This window comes from Pseudorca crassidens, chromosome 6, assembly GCF_039906515.1.
Source record: "Pseudorca crassidens isolate mPseCra1 chromosome 6, mPseCra1.hap1, whole genome shotgun sequence".
NCBI classification, from domain to species: Eukaryota; Metazoa; Chordata; class Mammalia; order Artiodactyla; family Delphinidae; genus Pseudorca; species Pseudorca crassidens.
In genome coordinates this window covers 55,118,426-55,135,825 of record NC_090301.1, presented here as the reverse complement: position 1 = coordinate 55,135,825, position 17,400 = coordinate 55,118,426, and the positions used below count along the sequence as shown (strand labels likewise).

Here is a 17,400-nt window from a genome sequence, read left to right as displayed (position 1 = left end):
CTCCCACCTCTATGCTTCTGTTTACGATGTTTCCTCACCCTGGAAGGTAGTCGTGTCATTGACTTCCCATCATTCTACAGTAGTACCTAAATGAATTTTTACCATGTCTGAAAGCTTTCTCTGAGGATCATCTTCCAGTTTTCCCCAGATGAGTTGGGTGCCCCTTCCTCTATATTAAAATACCACCTTGCACAAACCTTTTACAGAAAGTATTGAATTGCTTTGCCGTCACTGATGTACTTGACAGCAGGACATATGAGCCTAATCTGGGACACATCTGTATATGAGGGGGCCTTTATGTGTTATATAAGCTGATGTGCATGGAGGGGAAGGGACTGGGAGGAGGAGGTCTTGAGCATCTGAGTCTGGTGGCTAAGATGGAAAAAAGGTGGGGAAATCAAAAGAACAACTTAGTGGCTAGCTCTCAATCTGGGGACTGGTTCCTAAGCCTGGCCCCATGGACTAAGTCCAAGTCCTATGGAGAAAGAAAAGCTTTAGGAACTAAAAGACTTGTAAAAAAAAAATGAGGTACATGCAGGACTGATTAGGGGTCAGGCAACAAACTATAGCACACTGTAGGGAAAGTGAAACTTCTTACTTTCTGCACTGACTACCAAGCCCTGCTTGGATTTGGAAAGGCCACCAGTGCATCTGAGACAGTGCCCAGGGAGCTGTGGCACAGCGGTGGTGAGGAGTCCAGTTATGCTCATGGGAATTCTGCAGTGGACCAGGAAGCCCATGTCCAGCAGATGCTGTTCTGCCATGTTTAGAGGAAGAGGACTTAGGAATACTTGGAAGAAATGATGGGTGAGCAATAAAAAAAATTTTTTTAATCTTGGGGATTCCCAGAGCTACTTCAAGAGTGACTTTTGCAAAGGGCTTGGGTTCTTACACTACGAGGGAGAAATGACCAAGCAGCCAAGTATAGATGATCACTGTTACCGTGACTCTACTTATAGCCATGGTCTGGAGGCCTGGTGAAATCCAGGTATGGTTATATTATATTCTTAACCCACTCCTACCCCTGTTCATTGGCCTTGAGATCCTTGAGGGCAGAGACTGCTGATTAAAAAAAAAAATCTCTGTAGCCCCATTACCTATCAGAGAGTAGGTACTCATCATATGGCTGTTGAATGAAGTAATAAAATTAATGAAAGGATAACTATCTCCAAAGGACAAATTTAGGACAAAGAGGTGGAAGTTACAGAAATGTGATTCAACCTAAAATGCCTTTCTAACAATTAGAACTCCCTATCAGTAGAAAAAGCCCACCGTGACATTGTGAGAATCTTATCACTAGAAGAGTCATCAAGGCTGTCCCAGAGGAGGTAAACACCGCATGAAGAAAGACAGATCAAATCATTTCCAACTCTCAAATTGCTTGGTATTAATTACATGGAGACCAAGAGGAGACTGGCCATGACAAAAGAGTTAGCCGCATAAGACAGGAGGCAGAAATGATGAGTCAGCAACAAAACTGGTTTTTAAAAAAGTCTTCAAGGACTGTCTATAAAAAGCAGCAAGCTTTAAATCAAAGTTCATCAGAATTAAACTAATGCCCTGAAACATTGTTGCATGAAACCCTAGACATTACCTTCAAGAGCTATCCTATTAAAACTCTGAATGATGTCCAGAGGACTAAGGTATCCAATGGACATTAGCTATAGAGAAGATGTTAAGTGATGAAGGTTAAAGGAAAGATTTACAACGTGTTGAGAGCAGGCTGTCATTTGTAGACTCATAGCCTGTTTCAATGTCTCTTCCATAGCCACTGGCAAAATAAATGCTAGAGCCACTTGTCTTTATTCCTTTAACCTGCAATAAATGACCAAAGGATCCCACATCTACACGAGGAAAATTACTAGACAATGCAGGAAAGATCTTCTGAAATAAATGGACATTCTACATAAAGGCCACAAATAGAATGATGGAGAGTACTATCTCATAATGTCAAAGTTCAAAGGCACTTTTCAAATGTCTCTTTAAAGAAAATCTGACCTTTCTTTCTTTCTTTCTTTCTTTCTTTTTTATTATCAGAAGTTTGCCAAGAGCAGTATGGGCCCTGGGTCATTTCGTTTTGACATGGAAGTTCTCTCAGCATTAAAAATAATGAAATATTTAACTCTGCAGTGACCATGAGGACACATTCAGTAGTTAAAAAAAAAAAAAGAACAATATTAAAACATTAGGATTTCAAAGGAAGGCTTTTCCCCCTCATATATGAGAGAGAGAACCTATATGAGGCCATAACTAGCTAAAGGACTAAGTACAGACAGATATTTTTAAATGTATTTCATGTTATTTTACATGAAAATTTTAGGAAAATGGCTGAATACACCACTAGTAACTCTATGTCTAAATCTTTTTTGGGTATAGATTAGCTGACATTAAACATAGATGTGAACATACATTTTCACGAAAACAAAAACCTCTTACAAAAGACCTCTTGCTTCCCATTTTAAGGTATAATTTACAAACAGTAAAATTTATGTTTTTTAAGCGCATAGTTCTGCAAGTTTTGACAAATGCAGTTGTATAACTGCCACCACAAGCAAGACGGAGAACGGTTCCTTCACCACTCAAAATTCCCCTGTACCCCCTCACAGTAAACTCTTCTCTCTATCTCCACACCTGGCAACTACTGATCTGCTTTCTGTTGCTATAATTTTGCCTTTTCAAGAATGCTCTATAACTGGAATTAGAAATGGACTCTTTTAAATATCATACACTTGATAAAAGGTGAAGCAACTAAAGTGCCCATTTTAATGTGCTGATTTCTATTTTCTGAACTTAAAGGCAATAATAAGTACATAAAATCAAATTACCCTCAACTACTACATCTTGAAACAGGTATTACCCAAGGAGCCTTTTGAATATACAGATCTTTAGGACTTCACTTTCAACATATTGAATCAAAAGCACTCATGTGGGTCCTGAGAATTTAGTTTTTATTCAGTTCTCCTAGCTTGATTTTGATTGATCCAGCCAGATTGGGAAACAATCCAGCAGACATTCACTATATGAGATTAATTACCAGACTGTAAATTATGTGTGCAATGGGATCAAAATTCAGAGATTGGGAGGGTTTTATGCAGGTGATCTTGTCCTGAGATGTGGCTACCATTTACTGGCTGCAGGGCCTTGAACAAGTCACTTAAACTCACTGAACCTTGGCTTTCTCCTCTGTCACGCATGGGTAATGATGCCTACTTCATCAGGTTATCTGGGGGGATTCAATGCATATAAAGCATTTAGAATAGTACCTGGCACACTCAGCAGGTACTCAGATAAATGGAAGCTGCTTATCTAGCTGGTATTACCATCATTGATATTGTCATCATTATCATCATCATGCTTTACTTGTCCTTCTCCATATTTCTGCATTTTGGTCAATTTCACTATTTTTTTAGCCCTTCTTCTAGAGGTGACCAAAGTAAAGAGAATCTATTTTTGTAGTAGCCAAACTATTATTCAGGGTAGTGCAAACTAAAAGAAATTCACTGATTGTCCCCAACCCTAATTTTCACCCTGCTACAGCTTCAAAGATATCAATAGGGACAAAAAGTGAATTACCAGAAACTCTTAGTCTTTTCCCCAAGGGGTATTGGTCAAACACAAGCAAACAAAAGGGAAGAAGACAAACGAGGGACCAGAATAAAGCAAAAAAAAAAAAAAAAAAAGGTTATCTATGCAGTTATGGAATATCTAAAAATCGACTTTATTCATTAGCAGTTTTAGATGTATATACATGTATTTTTATGTATAGTTTTAATTTAAGCCCTGAAATATAGAAGAGTGATGATATTTGGCTGCACTTGCTGATCTAAAGAAAGAAAAACTCTTATCCTCAGAAATTATGCAATGCTGCCAACACCACGGATCGAAGATGAGGATCAGAGACAAAACTGAAAGTCATAAGCCCTACCTGTTCTCAGCATCGGCACTGCACTTTGGGGACAGCAATTCAAAGGATTTGGTAAACTTCACCACCTGCCACACAGAAAGACAACAAATCCAAGTCAGTTAAAGCTTTCTCACAGTTTAAAATATTCCAGTAAACATTTTTCATCTTTATAATGACTATTACAATAATTGGAGATTAAAGAGAGATTTTAAGTGGAGAAATCCCGAGGGATACGAGAAAATTTTATCCTACATTTTGTACTTTATTTCTTACACGGCACATATTGCCCAAGTTTTAATACATTTCTAAATATGTATATATTTTTACAATAAGGTGTAAGAATCCTGTGGTGGTCAGGCAAAGGGACATCTCATTTGAAAACTTTTTTACTGCCCTTTTAACAACCCAGTCACCATCCATGGAGAACCTGGTAGAGACAAAACATCTTTCAAAAGGTTGCCCTCCATCAACCCCAGGTTCCTGAAATTACCTTCCCTGGCTTATCACTGTCCTCAGGTGAATGTTTTTCTGTCACCTGCAAAGGGTAACGAAGAGGAAGACACTTAAGATCATCCCTAGTGTGGACACTTCCTACCTTACCTGTCCAGTGAAACTGGCACAATCAGTTCAAAATCCTGATCAAGACCTATTATGCTGAAAGGTAATTTATAGGCACAGAAAATGCAAAGACAGTTTTTCTTATCATTAGCTACTGTTGAGTTCTTACTATAAACCAGGCCCTACATCAGAAGCTTCTTTGACTATTTAATTTCCCTATTACAACTCTTTGAAGTGGGAATTTTTATCTTCAGTGTATAGATGAGGAAACCAACCCATAACTTTTAAGAAACTTACACTGTTTCGCACAACTAAATGGGGCCTCTGGGATTAAAGCAAGTCTGCATGACTCTAGAGTGTCAGTTTTCTCAACAACGCTAAAAATATTGAGTGGGAAAGGCACCGTTTCTGGTCCTCTTTTGACAAGATATAACACATGATAGAAAAAGGAGGCCCTATACTGAAAGGAGTCATCTGAATGTCACTGGATGCTTCCAAGGTTGACATTTAGATTTCCCTTAGCCAGATGCAGTCATGCTTCAAAGGCCGTTTAAATTAACCACTTATAAGGAATTGATGGGCACTTGAGAAAATGACTTGGGAACTGGGAATAGATTAAATATTAAAACAGCTCTATCAGTGAGGTAATGAACCCATACTAAAAAAAATGCAACATTAAGAAAAAGATAAAAGCCCATCACAAAGAAAACTGTGTGTGACTAGCAGGGCAGTGACAATAGCTCAACTAAAAGGAAATACCCTTGACAACTATAGGACATATTTCATTTCATATTCTAATGTGAAATAAGCCTCTACAAAATCACTCATTGTGGCAAACTTTATTTTCCAGAGATGGCCACAGCAATATCTCCTATCCCACATTCCTCTCTACAATATGACCCTGCCACCTTCCTACCAAGTTGTAGGGTCTATGTTTCCTCCCCTTGAATCTAGGTGGGCTCTAGAGCACTACAACAAATAGAATATATAGAAGAGAGGCTATGTGCCTTCTGAAGTTGTCATAAAAGGCAATGCAGCTTCTGCCTCATCTGACTGGAATACTTGTGCCTGGAGCCCTGAGCCACCATGTCATAAGTCCAACTACCCTGAGGACACTATGCTGAAAGGTAGCCAACCATACAGAGGAGTCACGTGTAGATGCTCTGGTCAGCAGCTCCAGTCTTTAAGCCCTCCCAGCCCAGGTGCCAGACATAAAAGCAAACAGACCTTCAGATGATTCTAGTTCCCAGCCATTAAGTCAACCCTGATCTCCAACAGTGGTTCCAGATATCCTGGAAAGAGGTAAACCATCCTGGCTATTCCCTCTTCAAATTCCTGATCCACAAGATCAGTTTAAACCAACATGGTTGGTTTAAGCCTCTCAATGTTGGGCTTATTTGTTACACAGCAAAATTAACTAGAACACTTATCTTAACTGAGGGCTTAAACAGAAACCAATCACTTAGAACACGGAAATCTTGATCTAGCTGCAATATTCTTGGGGTCTCACAAGGCCAACAAGCCACAAACAGACTATTTGCTATCATCAAATAATAAATTCCTCAAACCATACCCTAAATAACTCTTAAAGTTAAAACAATAACAGGATAATAAAAAGAAGCATTTCATTTATGCTTGCAGAATAGGAAACTGTTACAGATTTTAAAAGAGAAAGTCATATCTCTACTTTGATCTCTCATCATCTGTGATTTCTTTCCATTATTTTGTTAGATGACAGTAAATTCTTCTACTTTTTAATCATGTTTTAGGCTGTTGCTATGAACTGAATGTTTGTGTCCCCCCCAAAATTCATATGTTGAAACCCTAATCCTCAACGTGATGGTATTTGGAGATGGGGCCTTTGAGAGGTTATTAGGTTGTGAGGGTGCAGCCTCATAAGGGGATTAGTACTTTTAAAAGAGACAGAGAGAGCTTGCTTCTTCTTCTCTTCTCTGCTACGTGAGGATACAACGAGAACATGGCCATCTACAAACCAGGAAGGGTGGCCACACCAAACACTGGATCTGCCAGTGTCTTGATCTTGGATTTCCCTTTCCCAGCCTCCAGAACTGGGAGAAATACGTGTTTGTTATTTAAGCCACCCAGTCTATGATAATTTGCAATAGCAGCTCAAACTGACTAAGACAACCATATCCTACCATTTTACTGCAAATCTGTATGAGGCATTTTGCATACATTATGACCAATCCTTTATGTACGTATCGATGCTTACAACGTCCTAGCAAGGTAGGTATTATTATCCCCATTTTCCTGAAAGAAAATGAAAGCTTAGAGGGGTTAAGTGGTTTCCTGGAAACCATATAACCAATATGTTAACAGAATTGGGATTTGAACCATGTCGGTCTGATTCCACAGTTTCTAATTTCCCCACTACTCACTGCTTTCATAAACATGAGCAAGTAGCATTGACAGAGAAAATTATTTGGACATGACTCCTTCAGAGCCAGAATACTTAGATAAATTCTGCCTTTATTTATTAATTCTATGAATATTTATTGAGTACCTGCTATATACCTGAATCTGAATAAACATAGACTAAAAGTAACTTGAAGTAAAACACTTGGCTTGATATATAGTAAATCAAGTTACCAATCAACTAATAATTGTTTTTGCATTTGGAAATCAAGAAGGATATATCTTTTAATTTCCAGACTTGATAGATGAAATTAAACTCTCCAATATTACTAAGAATACTTTATTTGGCTTAATTTTCACTGCTGATTAGAATACTTTACAACTCTGAAAGGACATATGTTAATTTCTGAAAAACTGATATCCATTGGGTGGTAAAAGGGGGAGTAAGCCCCCTTGGCGGGGCTTTTGAGTATCACTCTAACACGGCCGCAGAGATTACACTCAGAAACGCATGAGAGATTACACTCAGAAACGCATGTGAAATTAAAGGGTTTATTATATTCACAGGCCCTGGGGGGGGGGACAGTATGCCCAAAGGACCACAGAAAGTCATCCAAAGCTCAAAGTTTGGTTACTGCAGGCAGGCAGACAGCAGAGCAAGGACCCACGGGTAAGTGCCTTTATAGAGGGTCATAGGTAGGGTAACTTGTGGCACTCAGGAAGCATTCCCCTTGGGTAATTTGAATGTGACTGGGTCTACATGGAAAGGAGACAAGGGGTAAAATGAGGAAGTCATCATGAGGCTTGTGGCTTGCGTACATTATGTTGACGATGGGTACCCAGAAGTGGGCAATAACTAAGTAGAAGTTCAAAACAAGCAGGGCAAGTGCTGTCACTCAGGAAGCCACTGGGGCAACAAAGAACAGTTTGACATTACAAAAATGATTTTTGTCCTATAGCAATGCAAATGAATTTTATCCAAGCAGAAATGCGAATGGCTTCTGTGCAGTAGAAAAGATAAGCCCATAATTACAATTTTATTGTCCTGGATGATGGTAAGCATTTTTTTTTTTTTTTTTTTTTTTTTTGCGGTACACAGGCCTCTCACTGTTGTGGCCTCTCCCGTTGCGGAGCACAGGCTCCGGACGCGCAGGCTCAGCGGCCATGGCTCACGGGCCCAGCCGCTCCGCAGCATGTGGGATCTTCCCGGACCGGGGCACGAACCCGTGTCCCCTGCATCGGCAGGCGGACTTTCAACCACTGCGCCACCAGGGAAGCCCGGTAAGCATTTTTAAACTCTAACCTAGCAATCTTGTGCCTGCATTCTCTGGTGTCTGTTTCAGAACGGACTACTACCTTGCTGGCTTCTCTCATTAATGTGTTAACTACATCTCTGATACTTGCTTGTTTTAGATTTGTGCAAGGGTTAGGTTTTTAACTTTTTGAAAACTGTTGTTTGACACAACAAATATGTACTGAGTGTCTGTATGTGTCAAGTAGTGCAATAGGCACTGGGGCTACACAGTAAAAGAAAAAAAAAAAAACCCTGCATGCATGGAGCTTACTTTATGGTAGGGAGCTTAATTTGTCCTGGCTCATCAAAATTAGTGCTCCCTGGAATAAAAAGTGAACTTCTGCTCTCCATACCTTAAGAAATAAACCTGAAAAATGTCTAGAGATTAAAAAAGAATAAAGATCTTCTAAGAATTAAAAAAAAAAACCCTCTGAGTGATAGAAGAAATGGAACAGAAAATCCTGAAATCTTAAAGCTATATAACTTACAGCTCTAGAATCACAAAGAGAATGGATAAGATCAACAAGTACCTCAGTGAAATGTCAGAATGTTTGAACCCTTGAAATGTAAGAGAGGACTTGTTAAAACTAACAAAAGGAAGAAATTCTTTTTTCTAAAATGTTTTAACTTTTTATTCTAACATAAATCACATGCTGAAAAGAAAAACAGGGTCAAATATTTTGTTTTATTTTATTTTTTGGTTTTAGTTTCTAAATTCCTTTTTAATGAGTAAAGGGAAAGTCAAGGATTATGCATCTTTCAACTTTAGCACTCCATATGGAAAGTACTAGTTGTGTTCCCCAGTAAACCAGCCCATGGTGTCCTGATCAAAGTCAGATACTAGATTCATGAACCACAATGTTGACCGTGTGTGTAGGAAGAAGTAAGCTCACCCAAAGAAAGGTCTGGCCTTTGCCTTTGTCTCCTGGGAGGTAACCTCTAAGCCCTTGGAATGTCCAGCCTGGGTAAAAATGTCTTTGTTTACCTGGGTGCCTTGGGCCAGCCAGATAGTAACAATGTAACTTAAAGTGGTGGCTTTGAGCCACACCAACAATGTGATTTAGGGTGGAGCCTTTGGGTCACATGGTATCAGTTGACCTCTGGAGGGCAGGGAGACTGAGGGCAGCTATGAGGGTGGCCAAATAGGTTTTAGTGATCAAGCCCCAACAAAGACCCTGGATGCCAAGGCTCAGGTGACCTTCCCTGGCTGGCAATACTTCATGCATATTGAATACTTCATGCACACACAGTGATGTGTGCATCACTGCTGGGAGAAGTTAATGCTTTCCATGACTCCATGGAGAGAGGACAATTGGAAGCACCACTTTCGGAACCTTCCTGGACTGATCTCTCCCTTGGCTTACTTTAATTTGTATCTCTTCCCATAATAAACCATGACCGTGTATATAACCGCTTTCAGTGAATTCTGTGAACCCTTCTAGCAAAATATTGAGTTTGAGAGTGGTCTTGGGAACTCTTGAACTTGTACTTGGTATCAGAAGTGAGGACAGTATTATAGACTATGTTTCCTAATTTCATACCTTGTATAATTCTTAGGTTCCCGTGTCTTTAGAAGAAAAATGAGGACAATACTAATGTTGCCTTGTCTTTGGATACATACTGATCATCCAATGTGTATTAAGTACTGGATAGCATAGAGAGATAGAAAAGAAATAGTAAATACAGTCTCCAACTTTTAAAGAATTAATATTTTAGAGAAGAAAAATTTTTTAACTTAATGGTCAGAAAAACTTTCTTAATCTGTTGATGTGTTCCTTTTACTAAACCAAAGGAATTATAAAAGCCTATTCATTTTTTTCTTTTACCTTGGCTGTTGAGAAGCTCAGAGAAAAGCCTTAGGTTCAAAGTTGTATCATTTTTTGCACCACAATTTGGTTTTGAGTTTGTTGTTTGATTTTGTTTCACTTACAACATCTACTTTCTCTTTCTTCCTTTTAATTTGAAAGTTTGCCTTTCATTCTGCTATGTGTCTGGAATACAATAAGCACTCAGAAAATATTTGTTCACTATGAATTTTTGTATTTTTGCTGAAGGGTGCCTTAAATGCTTTCGGCGATTGAGTAAAAGTGTAAACAAAAAGGGGATGAAGTACTTACATACTTGAAAAATGTATGAAGTATATAAAAATACTTTTACACATGAAATCACATAAATTTGCTTATGTACAACTAACTACAGTTGAACAAAGCTATTATGGGCCATTAATTTGTGTAAAAGAGTATTTTTCAGAGGCATGGGAAAGGAATCTGGAATGGTGGGTAAGAGAAATACAACATTTAAGGATCTACAGCTGATAGCAAACAATGTAAGAATAAAAGAGAAGCAAGCTTGAGTCCCATCAAGAGAGTGACAAAATATAAGCAGAGCAATGAAACTGTGAAGACAAACACACTGCTGACTGTAAGCCAGATAAGATCAACGAAGTGGCAAAACACTAGCCTTGGCTCCATAAGGTGCATAAAGTTAGCCTGGTTCCAAGCCATCAGACTATGAAGGGCTTCAGAAACATTCTAGAATAAATCTAAGATTGTCACAGAAATTCTAGCCTAAATCATATATTCAAGAATGCAAGGTTGCTGGTGGAATCCCCCTAAATTCTCTGAACTTAGGGCAATCTGAGATTAGGCTCACAAGCAAATTAACCCTCAAAGTCACCAGAATATTGAGCCCTTAAGGCGACATACACATGGGCCTTGGTCCTTGAGGACAGCAAGGAACAGCAAAGAAGTATTACAGTTCTGGAGATGTAAACTATCTGCTTGCCTCCCATTCCTCCAGAGTGGGGTTGGGCAAAAAAACTCTGTAAGCTCAATTTGTCCCCCCATCTGTTTTTATAAATAAAGTTTTATTTTAACAGAGCCCACTCATTCATTTAAATATTACCTATGGCTGCTATTCGCTATGACAGTAGAGTTGAGTAGTTGTAATAGAGACCCTATGGACCACAAGACCTAAAATATTTACTAGATGGCTCTTTGCAGAAAAAAATTGCTAACTTCTGGTCCAGAGAGATCTCTGAACCAAGTCAACTAGCTATTTTCTGCTAAATCGTTAATGGCTAATGATAGATTAAAGTATTCGTGATCCCATGTAATTTATCTATAGTTCAGAAAGGAGATTCCTGGAGTCAAAATCTTCTCATCTAAAACAACACTGTAATGACAGAAATTTTAGGCACCAGGGCGAGTGATGAGGGGTATATCTGAGGACATGCATATGTCCCACTTGTCACGGGACCATCCCAGTCTAATAAAGCCTGTTGTCATGCAATAATTATTAAAAGTACCTCCTTGCACTCTCAAAAATATCTTTGTTTGAAAAGCAAAACTCTAGGCAGCCATGCCTCAAACAATTTATATTTTTAAAAGGAATTTATTAAAAATATAATGCACCCAGTGGAAAATTATTTATAGTCAGACACCTGGGTTAAAAAATGAAACAGCTAAAATTTTTTGATGCAATTTAATGGGATATATATAGTGTCACTGTGGAGATTATGACCAATAAAAAATAGATGAAAGCATAAGTAAATGAGAATAAAGTTCATGTTTTATTCTTGACTTGGACAAATTGAATGGTTCTTAGTTTCATTAATTTTTTAAAATTTATTCTCTAATTCTGATTTTTATTATAGATGCACTAAATGAACATAGATTAAATAAATAAATACACACACATACACTAAGTAAAAAGAGAATCTTATACGAGAAATATCAGAAGTGGTTTATAGGTCAATGAAACTGAACAAATGATTCCAAGCTCCTCTGGCTGTTGATCAGCCCTGGGCATTACACCCTGGGGAAGGCGGTACACACGCCACAGGGAAGTAAACAAAATATCCCAAGCATCTCTGACTGTTCTTTGGAAAAGCTCCATGGGCAGAAGTCTTTTTGATTTGAATATTTATCAAGCACTAGCTGGTCTGATTGCTCTCTGTTTTTTTAATTTAAATACAACTAAAAAAACAAAAACTATGCTCAAATAGATATTCCTGCTACCAAGAAGAAAATAGGAATGATCTAACAAGTAATCACCATTTTTTGGGTTTGAGTTTAATTAATTCCTATTTTTCCATAAGAGGACTAATATATAGGGCAAAAGAATGAATTAAATGGCCATTCACTGCCATCCTTCTTGATTAATTCCTCTCTTACACCGATGAGTAATTTACTCTAGTCATTTATTCACTCAATCAACATTTTCCAAATACTTAGGGTACAAGGCACCGTGACAGGGTCTGGAAATAACAAGAGGCATAAATCACGTCCTCTCCTTGTACTCACAACACAGTATGGAGGGAGAAACTGTTCACAAAGGTATAATCTCACCACAACATATGGTCAAAATTCTACCAGCACACAGAGGAGAGTGCTGAAGAAGTTTTCATGTGAACTCTGTCCTAAAGGGGGAGCAGGCATGCTCTAGGCTGAAAAGTGGGGAAAGGTTTCCAGGTTGAGGGACTAAATCAGTTAAGGTTTTGCCAGAAAACAGAGAGAACACTCCAAAATGGTTTAACTGAAAGTAATTCAACAAAGGGACTAGGTACAGAAGCATGGGCAAGATTAAAAGAAACCAGTAAGGAATGGTGAGGTACCTAGGGAGTAGACATTTGGAAAGTCATTAACATCCCTAGGTCTGAGGGGACACAGGAGAGAGTGAGGGAGAGAAGGAGAGATGGAGGAAGGGAGGGGATAATGTTATTGGAGCCCCGGGGCCATGGAGAGGGGCCTTGGAAGAATTCAGCCACCTCTACAACTGACAAAGAACGAGGGGAATAACTACTCCCAGTAGCTCTCTCCTTCAGCTCTTAAATCTTCTGCTGCTTCCTCCCATTTGTCAAACGCAACTGAAAGCCAGAGGACAAGAAAGCCCAAGTGGCGCAGTACATAGAAATCAGCCTTCAAAGGCACTTAGCTGAAGAAAGAAAAACCAGCATGAGATGGGGGAATTGGGATTTGTAAAGAATAGTCAGTACAGAGGTGACAATGTTGAACTTTACCTGAGCCCTGCTCCCCAAAAAATGGGATAATGATGAAGAAATACCCCTACTGCTTTGTCTTCCAGATTTGGCTAACCTCAAAGAAACACCCTGCCCTAGAACATTCCAAAATAAGACCTTTGTTCTCATGACTCCTCTGGGATGCACAAATGATGCAGTCAACTCCTTTGTCTACATGCTTCTGTAGGACCCCAGGCACCCTTTCCTTTCTTTGAAATGTTCCTCATAAATGAACGTTCTTCCTATTGCAATAGCCCAGATGAAATCATCTCCTTAATTGCCTGGTGCCTTTTGTCTTTCACAGGAATTATATATGCAAAGATACAGAGGCAACAGATGCATAGGCTGACCATGGGGAGGAGAGGTGGAAGAGGAAGAATGGGATAGAGCGAGCCTGAGGACCAGAGAGGAAAGCTAAAAGTTAAGTTGGGAGCAGAGGTGATGGACCTTGAATGTTGGGCAGTTTGAATTTTACTGTGTAGGCAACAGATAATAAATATTTTGAAGCATGAGACGGGCAGATGCATGTTTTAGAAAGATAACTAGAAGTAGTATTAAGAACTGATGAAAAGGAAGAGTGCCCTGTCTGCAAGTAAAGAAATGAGTGAAGAGGAAAATTTCCAAGCTAGAGACTAGTAAAGTCAGAGTAAAGAAAGTGGTAGAATGGGTGGGAGGGAGGGGCTAGAAATGATGTTTCAGCGTAGAGGCAACAGACCTTACAAACAATTGAATGTAAATGGTAAGAAACACTCAGAGATTACTCTGTGGTTTTTAGCTTGAGTTACCCATTAACTGAAATAGGAAACCTCAGAAGTGACAGGATGCGGTGGAGATGGACAGTGGGGACTAAAGTTCACAAGTTGGAGACATATACACATATACATACACACACACACACACACACACACACATATATTCACATACCTATATACGTATATTTAACATATATAAATGATTAATGATGTGAGTTAATATATTGACATATAATTACTAATAAAGTGAGTCAATATATGCAAATACATAATATGATATATTAATGATGTGAGTACATACATATGTATATACATACATATACATAACAATGTTTGGGTAATTCTTGGAATTCTTTTAGATACCTTCTATTCTGCACTCTGGAAAAAGCACTTGGAATAAAAATCAAATAGAATTTAAGTTGGTTTCCTAACAGGGATAAGGAAAATTAAAGAAAGTAGGATGGGGAAAAGGAAGAGAAAGTGAAGTAGAAAGGAAAGCCTGAAGCAATTTTTACCATCCACTTAGGATAGTGGCTGTTTCAGAACAATCAGATGACAATTACTATCTCCATCTCTTCCTTTCAAGTGCTGGGTTCAGGAAGATCATCTAGTTCAATGGCTAAATTGTATGTGTATTCACATAAGAACCAAGAAGTTAAGGAACACATTAGAAAACAAGTGGAGCTTGTGCTTCATGGTTTAGAAAATAAACTCCAGAAACCAGTCTCATATTGATAAGCTCAGCTATAAAGTACTTCATGGAGCTCTGAACAACAAAATAGCTGCCAGCCATCAGGATAATCCATGAAAGAAGAACACATGTAAACACCAGTGCTGAGACAGCGCCTCAGGACAGAAGATTAAAATGTCTTCATTCTCGCTTTCCTCGACTAAGTGCAAAAAGAAACAGAGATAATAGTAAGTATACGAGCTAGAAAAGAGCTAAGAGAATTGATAGGAATTGCTTAGACAGGTTCATGGAATGGAATAACATTAAGCAGGGAATATTCAGTTCAAAGGACTAAGTAGTTCCTAATGTTGACAGCAGTTAGCTATGGAACAATCTTTTTATTTTTTCAGTCTAGTGGAAAATACCATTGACAAAGTCACTTAAAATTGATTGACTGACAGAATGAGAAAAACAAATACCGTAGGCTAACACACATATATGGAATCTAAAAAAAAAAAAAAAAAAAAGGTTCTGATGAACCTAGGGGCAGGACAGGAATAAAGACGCAGACATAGAGAATGGACTTGAGGACATGGGGAAGGGGAAGGGGAAGCTGAGACAAAGTGAGAGAGTAGCATTGACATATATACACTACCAAATGTAAAATAGATAGCTAGTGGGAAGCAGCTGCATAGCACAGGGAGATCAGCTCGGTGCTTTGTGACCACCTAGAGGGGTGGGATAGGGAGGGTGGGAGGGGGATGCAAGAGGGAGGGGATATGGGGATATATGTATACATATAGTTGATTCACTTTGTTATACAGCAGAAACTAACACAACATTGTAAAGCAATTATACTCCAATAAAGGTGTTAAAAAAACTGATTGACTGAAACACTAAAGAAAAGCAAAAGAGGGTAAAACATTAATTTTGGCAGGAGAGAGGGCTAGGAAGGCATTTCTCATTTCTATTTTTGGCATCCACGGAGTAAACTGATCAGTTTACACCTGATTGCCCAGTTTAAAGACCATGAATGCAGTCTTAACACTGAGTTAAAATCTTGGTGAATCAAAGCTTCTACAACTAGATTTAAATGCTTTTTTCTCCCTCTTTCCCTCAAATGTAGAGAGGCCATGAAATACCATACATCTGCAATAACCAGCTTTTAAAAATATACAAATCACACACACACAAAAACCAGAAGTTTTTGTTTCCAGGAATGATTCTAATAAAATAGAGAAAAGCAAAAGCTATTTTCAGAGGAAACTGAGCAGATTTTTTTCCTGAAATGATACTTTTTTCCTGAGTGTAAAAAGTAGTGTATGGAATGCCAATAAAGATGGTGCTATAAGTTCATGCTTTGATTCTTCTGCTCTCTTCCAAAAACAGAACAAAGATCGATAAACTACAGAAAGAAAAAACCAGAAAGACATATAGAGGTTTAAAGGCAGAGAAAAGATAAGGGGAGGGGAGCAGAGGGGAGAGAAAAAATAAGATCTCTAAAGGCATGAGCCTGAAGACTTAGACCTACTGTGCTCCAAGTCCAGAAACAGGCAAGGAGCAATGGTTGGGATTTCAGCTTCTACTTTCAGTTTGGGGACTAAAAGCATTCCCTTGAGACAGGTGGCCTAGCTTCACCCCCAGAAACTGAACCAAGCTGCTTCTGGTATAGTGTAATATTACCACACAGCAGGAGACCCAAGCCATCAATATAAGACCTGGTTCCTGACTAGGGACAAAGGAGTTGTGCAAACTATTAGACAGGGAGGGAAGAGTACAAGAGAGAATGAAAAAAACAATGGCACAAACAAATAAAACACCCTCCCACTAAAATGAGCTCCAATCCCAAATTCAAAAACACATAAACAATTAGGATTAATACAGACAACTAAGTCAACAACCTACAGAATTGGACAAGAAAATAGTGATAAATCAGTTACATTGAAGATCTGAACACACGTCTATCAGAGAATGATAGATAAAGAACAAAAAAATATTGAGAATATAAATGATTTGAACATCTTGTTCTTGACCATGGGTCTGGAAGGAAAGTCAGCTAGGAAAAAACCCTTTTGAAAAAGGCTTTCCTCCCTGAGAAAAAGAAGGATATGTAAAAAGACATTTCCCTTCTTCTTCGGGGACACAGTTACAGGATGACAAGCTGCCTGGAGTTGTGCCAGCCTGTTGGACCATGAGGGTGAAAGCCAGCTGGTGAAGGCCAACCACTGAGACACGCACAGGAAAAGGACAAAGCCTGGATCATTGATTACATTATCTGCTGCTGCAACATCCCCAGAACTACCTTCTGCAGCCTTCCTGTCATGTTAAGATACAAACGTTCTTATTGTTTAAGCCATTTTCCCCTGTAGATTCTGTTACTTGCAGAAATCCCGCAAATCAATCTATCAGTTAAAGCAATTTCAATCAAAATCTACACAGAGTTTTTCATGGAATTTGATAAGCTGCTCTTAAAATTTATACGGAAGGGCAACAGGTCAAGAATAGGCAAGCCAATTTTAAAGAAGAACAACATTGAGGACTTCTCCTATCAAATATCAAAGAGGATTATAAACTTACAGAAATTGAGAAAGTGTAATACTGGTTTAGAAATAGACAGAGCAATGGGACAAAATAGTGAGCTCAGAAACAGTCCCAGGTATATATGGAGACTTGATATAATTCAGAAAGGGGGAGGGGGGGATAGTTCTGAGACAATTGGTTATACATATACAGCTTTACACTATACACAAAATAAAGTCTAGATGGATATAAAAGCCCATAAAAACCAGATGGATTAAAGAAAAGATAAAAGAATGTCATTATAAC

General features: G+C 38.6%; 1 protein-coding gene across 1 annotated transcript in view; it reads right to left on the bottom strand.

Moving 5' to 3' along the window:
* PDE11A (phosphodiesterase 11A) overlaps positions 1-17,400 on the bottom strand; it is a 420,155-nt gene that overhangs the window by 232,224 nt on the left and 170,531 nt on the right. The window contains exon 5 of the mRNA XM_067741438.1: positions 3,926-3,990. Within this exon, the coding sequence (XP_067597539.1) occupies positions 3,926-3,990 (65 nt within the window). The remainder of the gene's footprint in view (positions 1-3,925; positions 3,991-17,400) is intronic.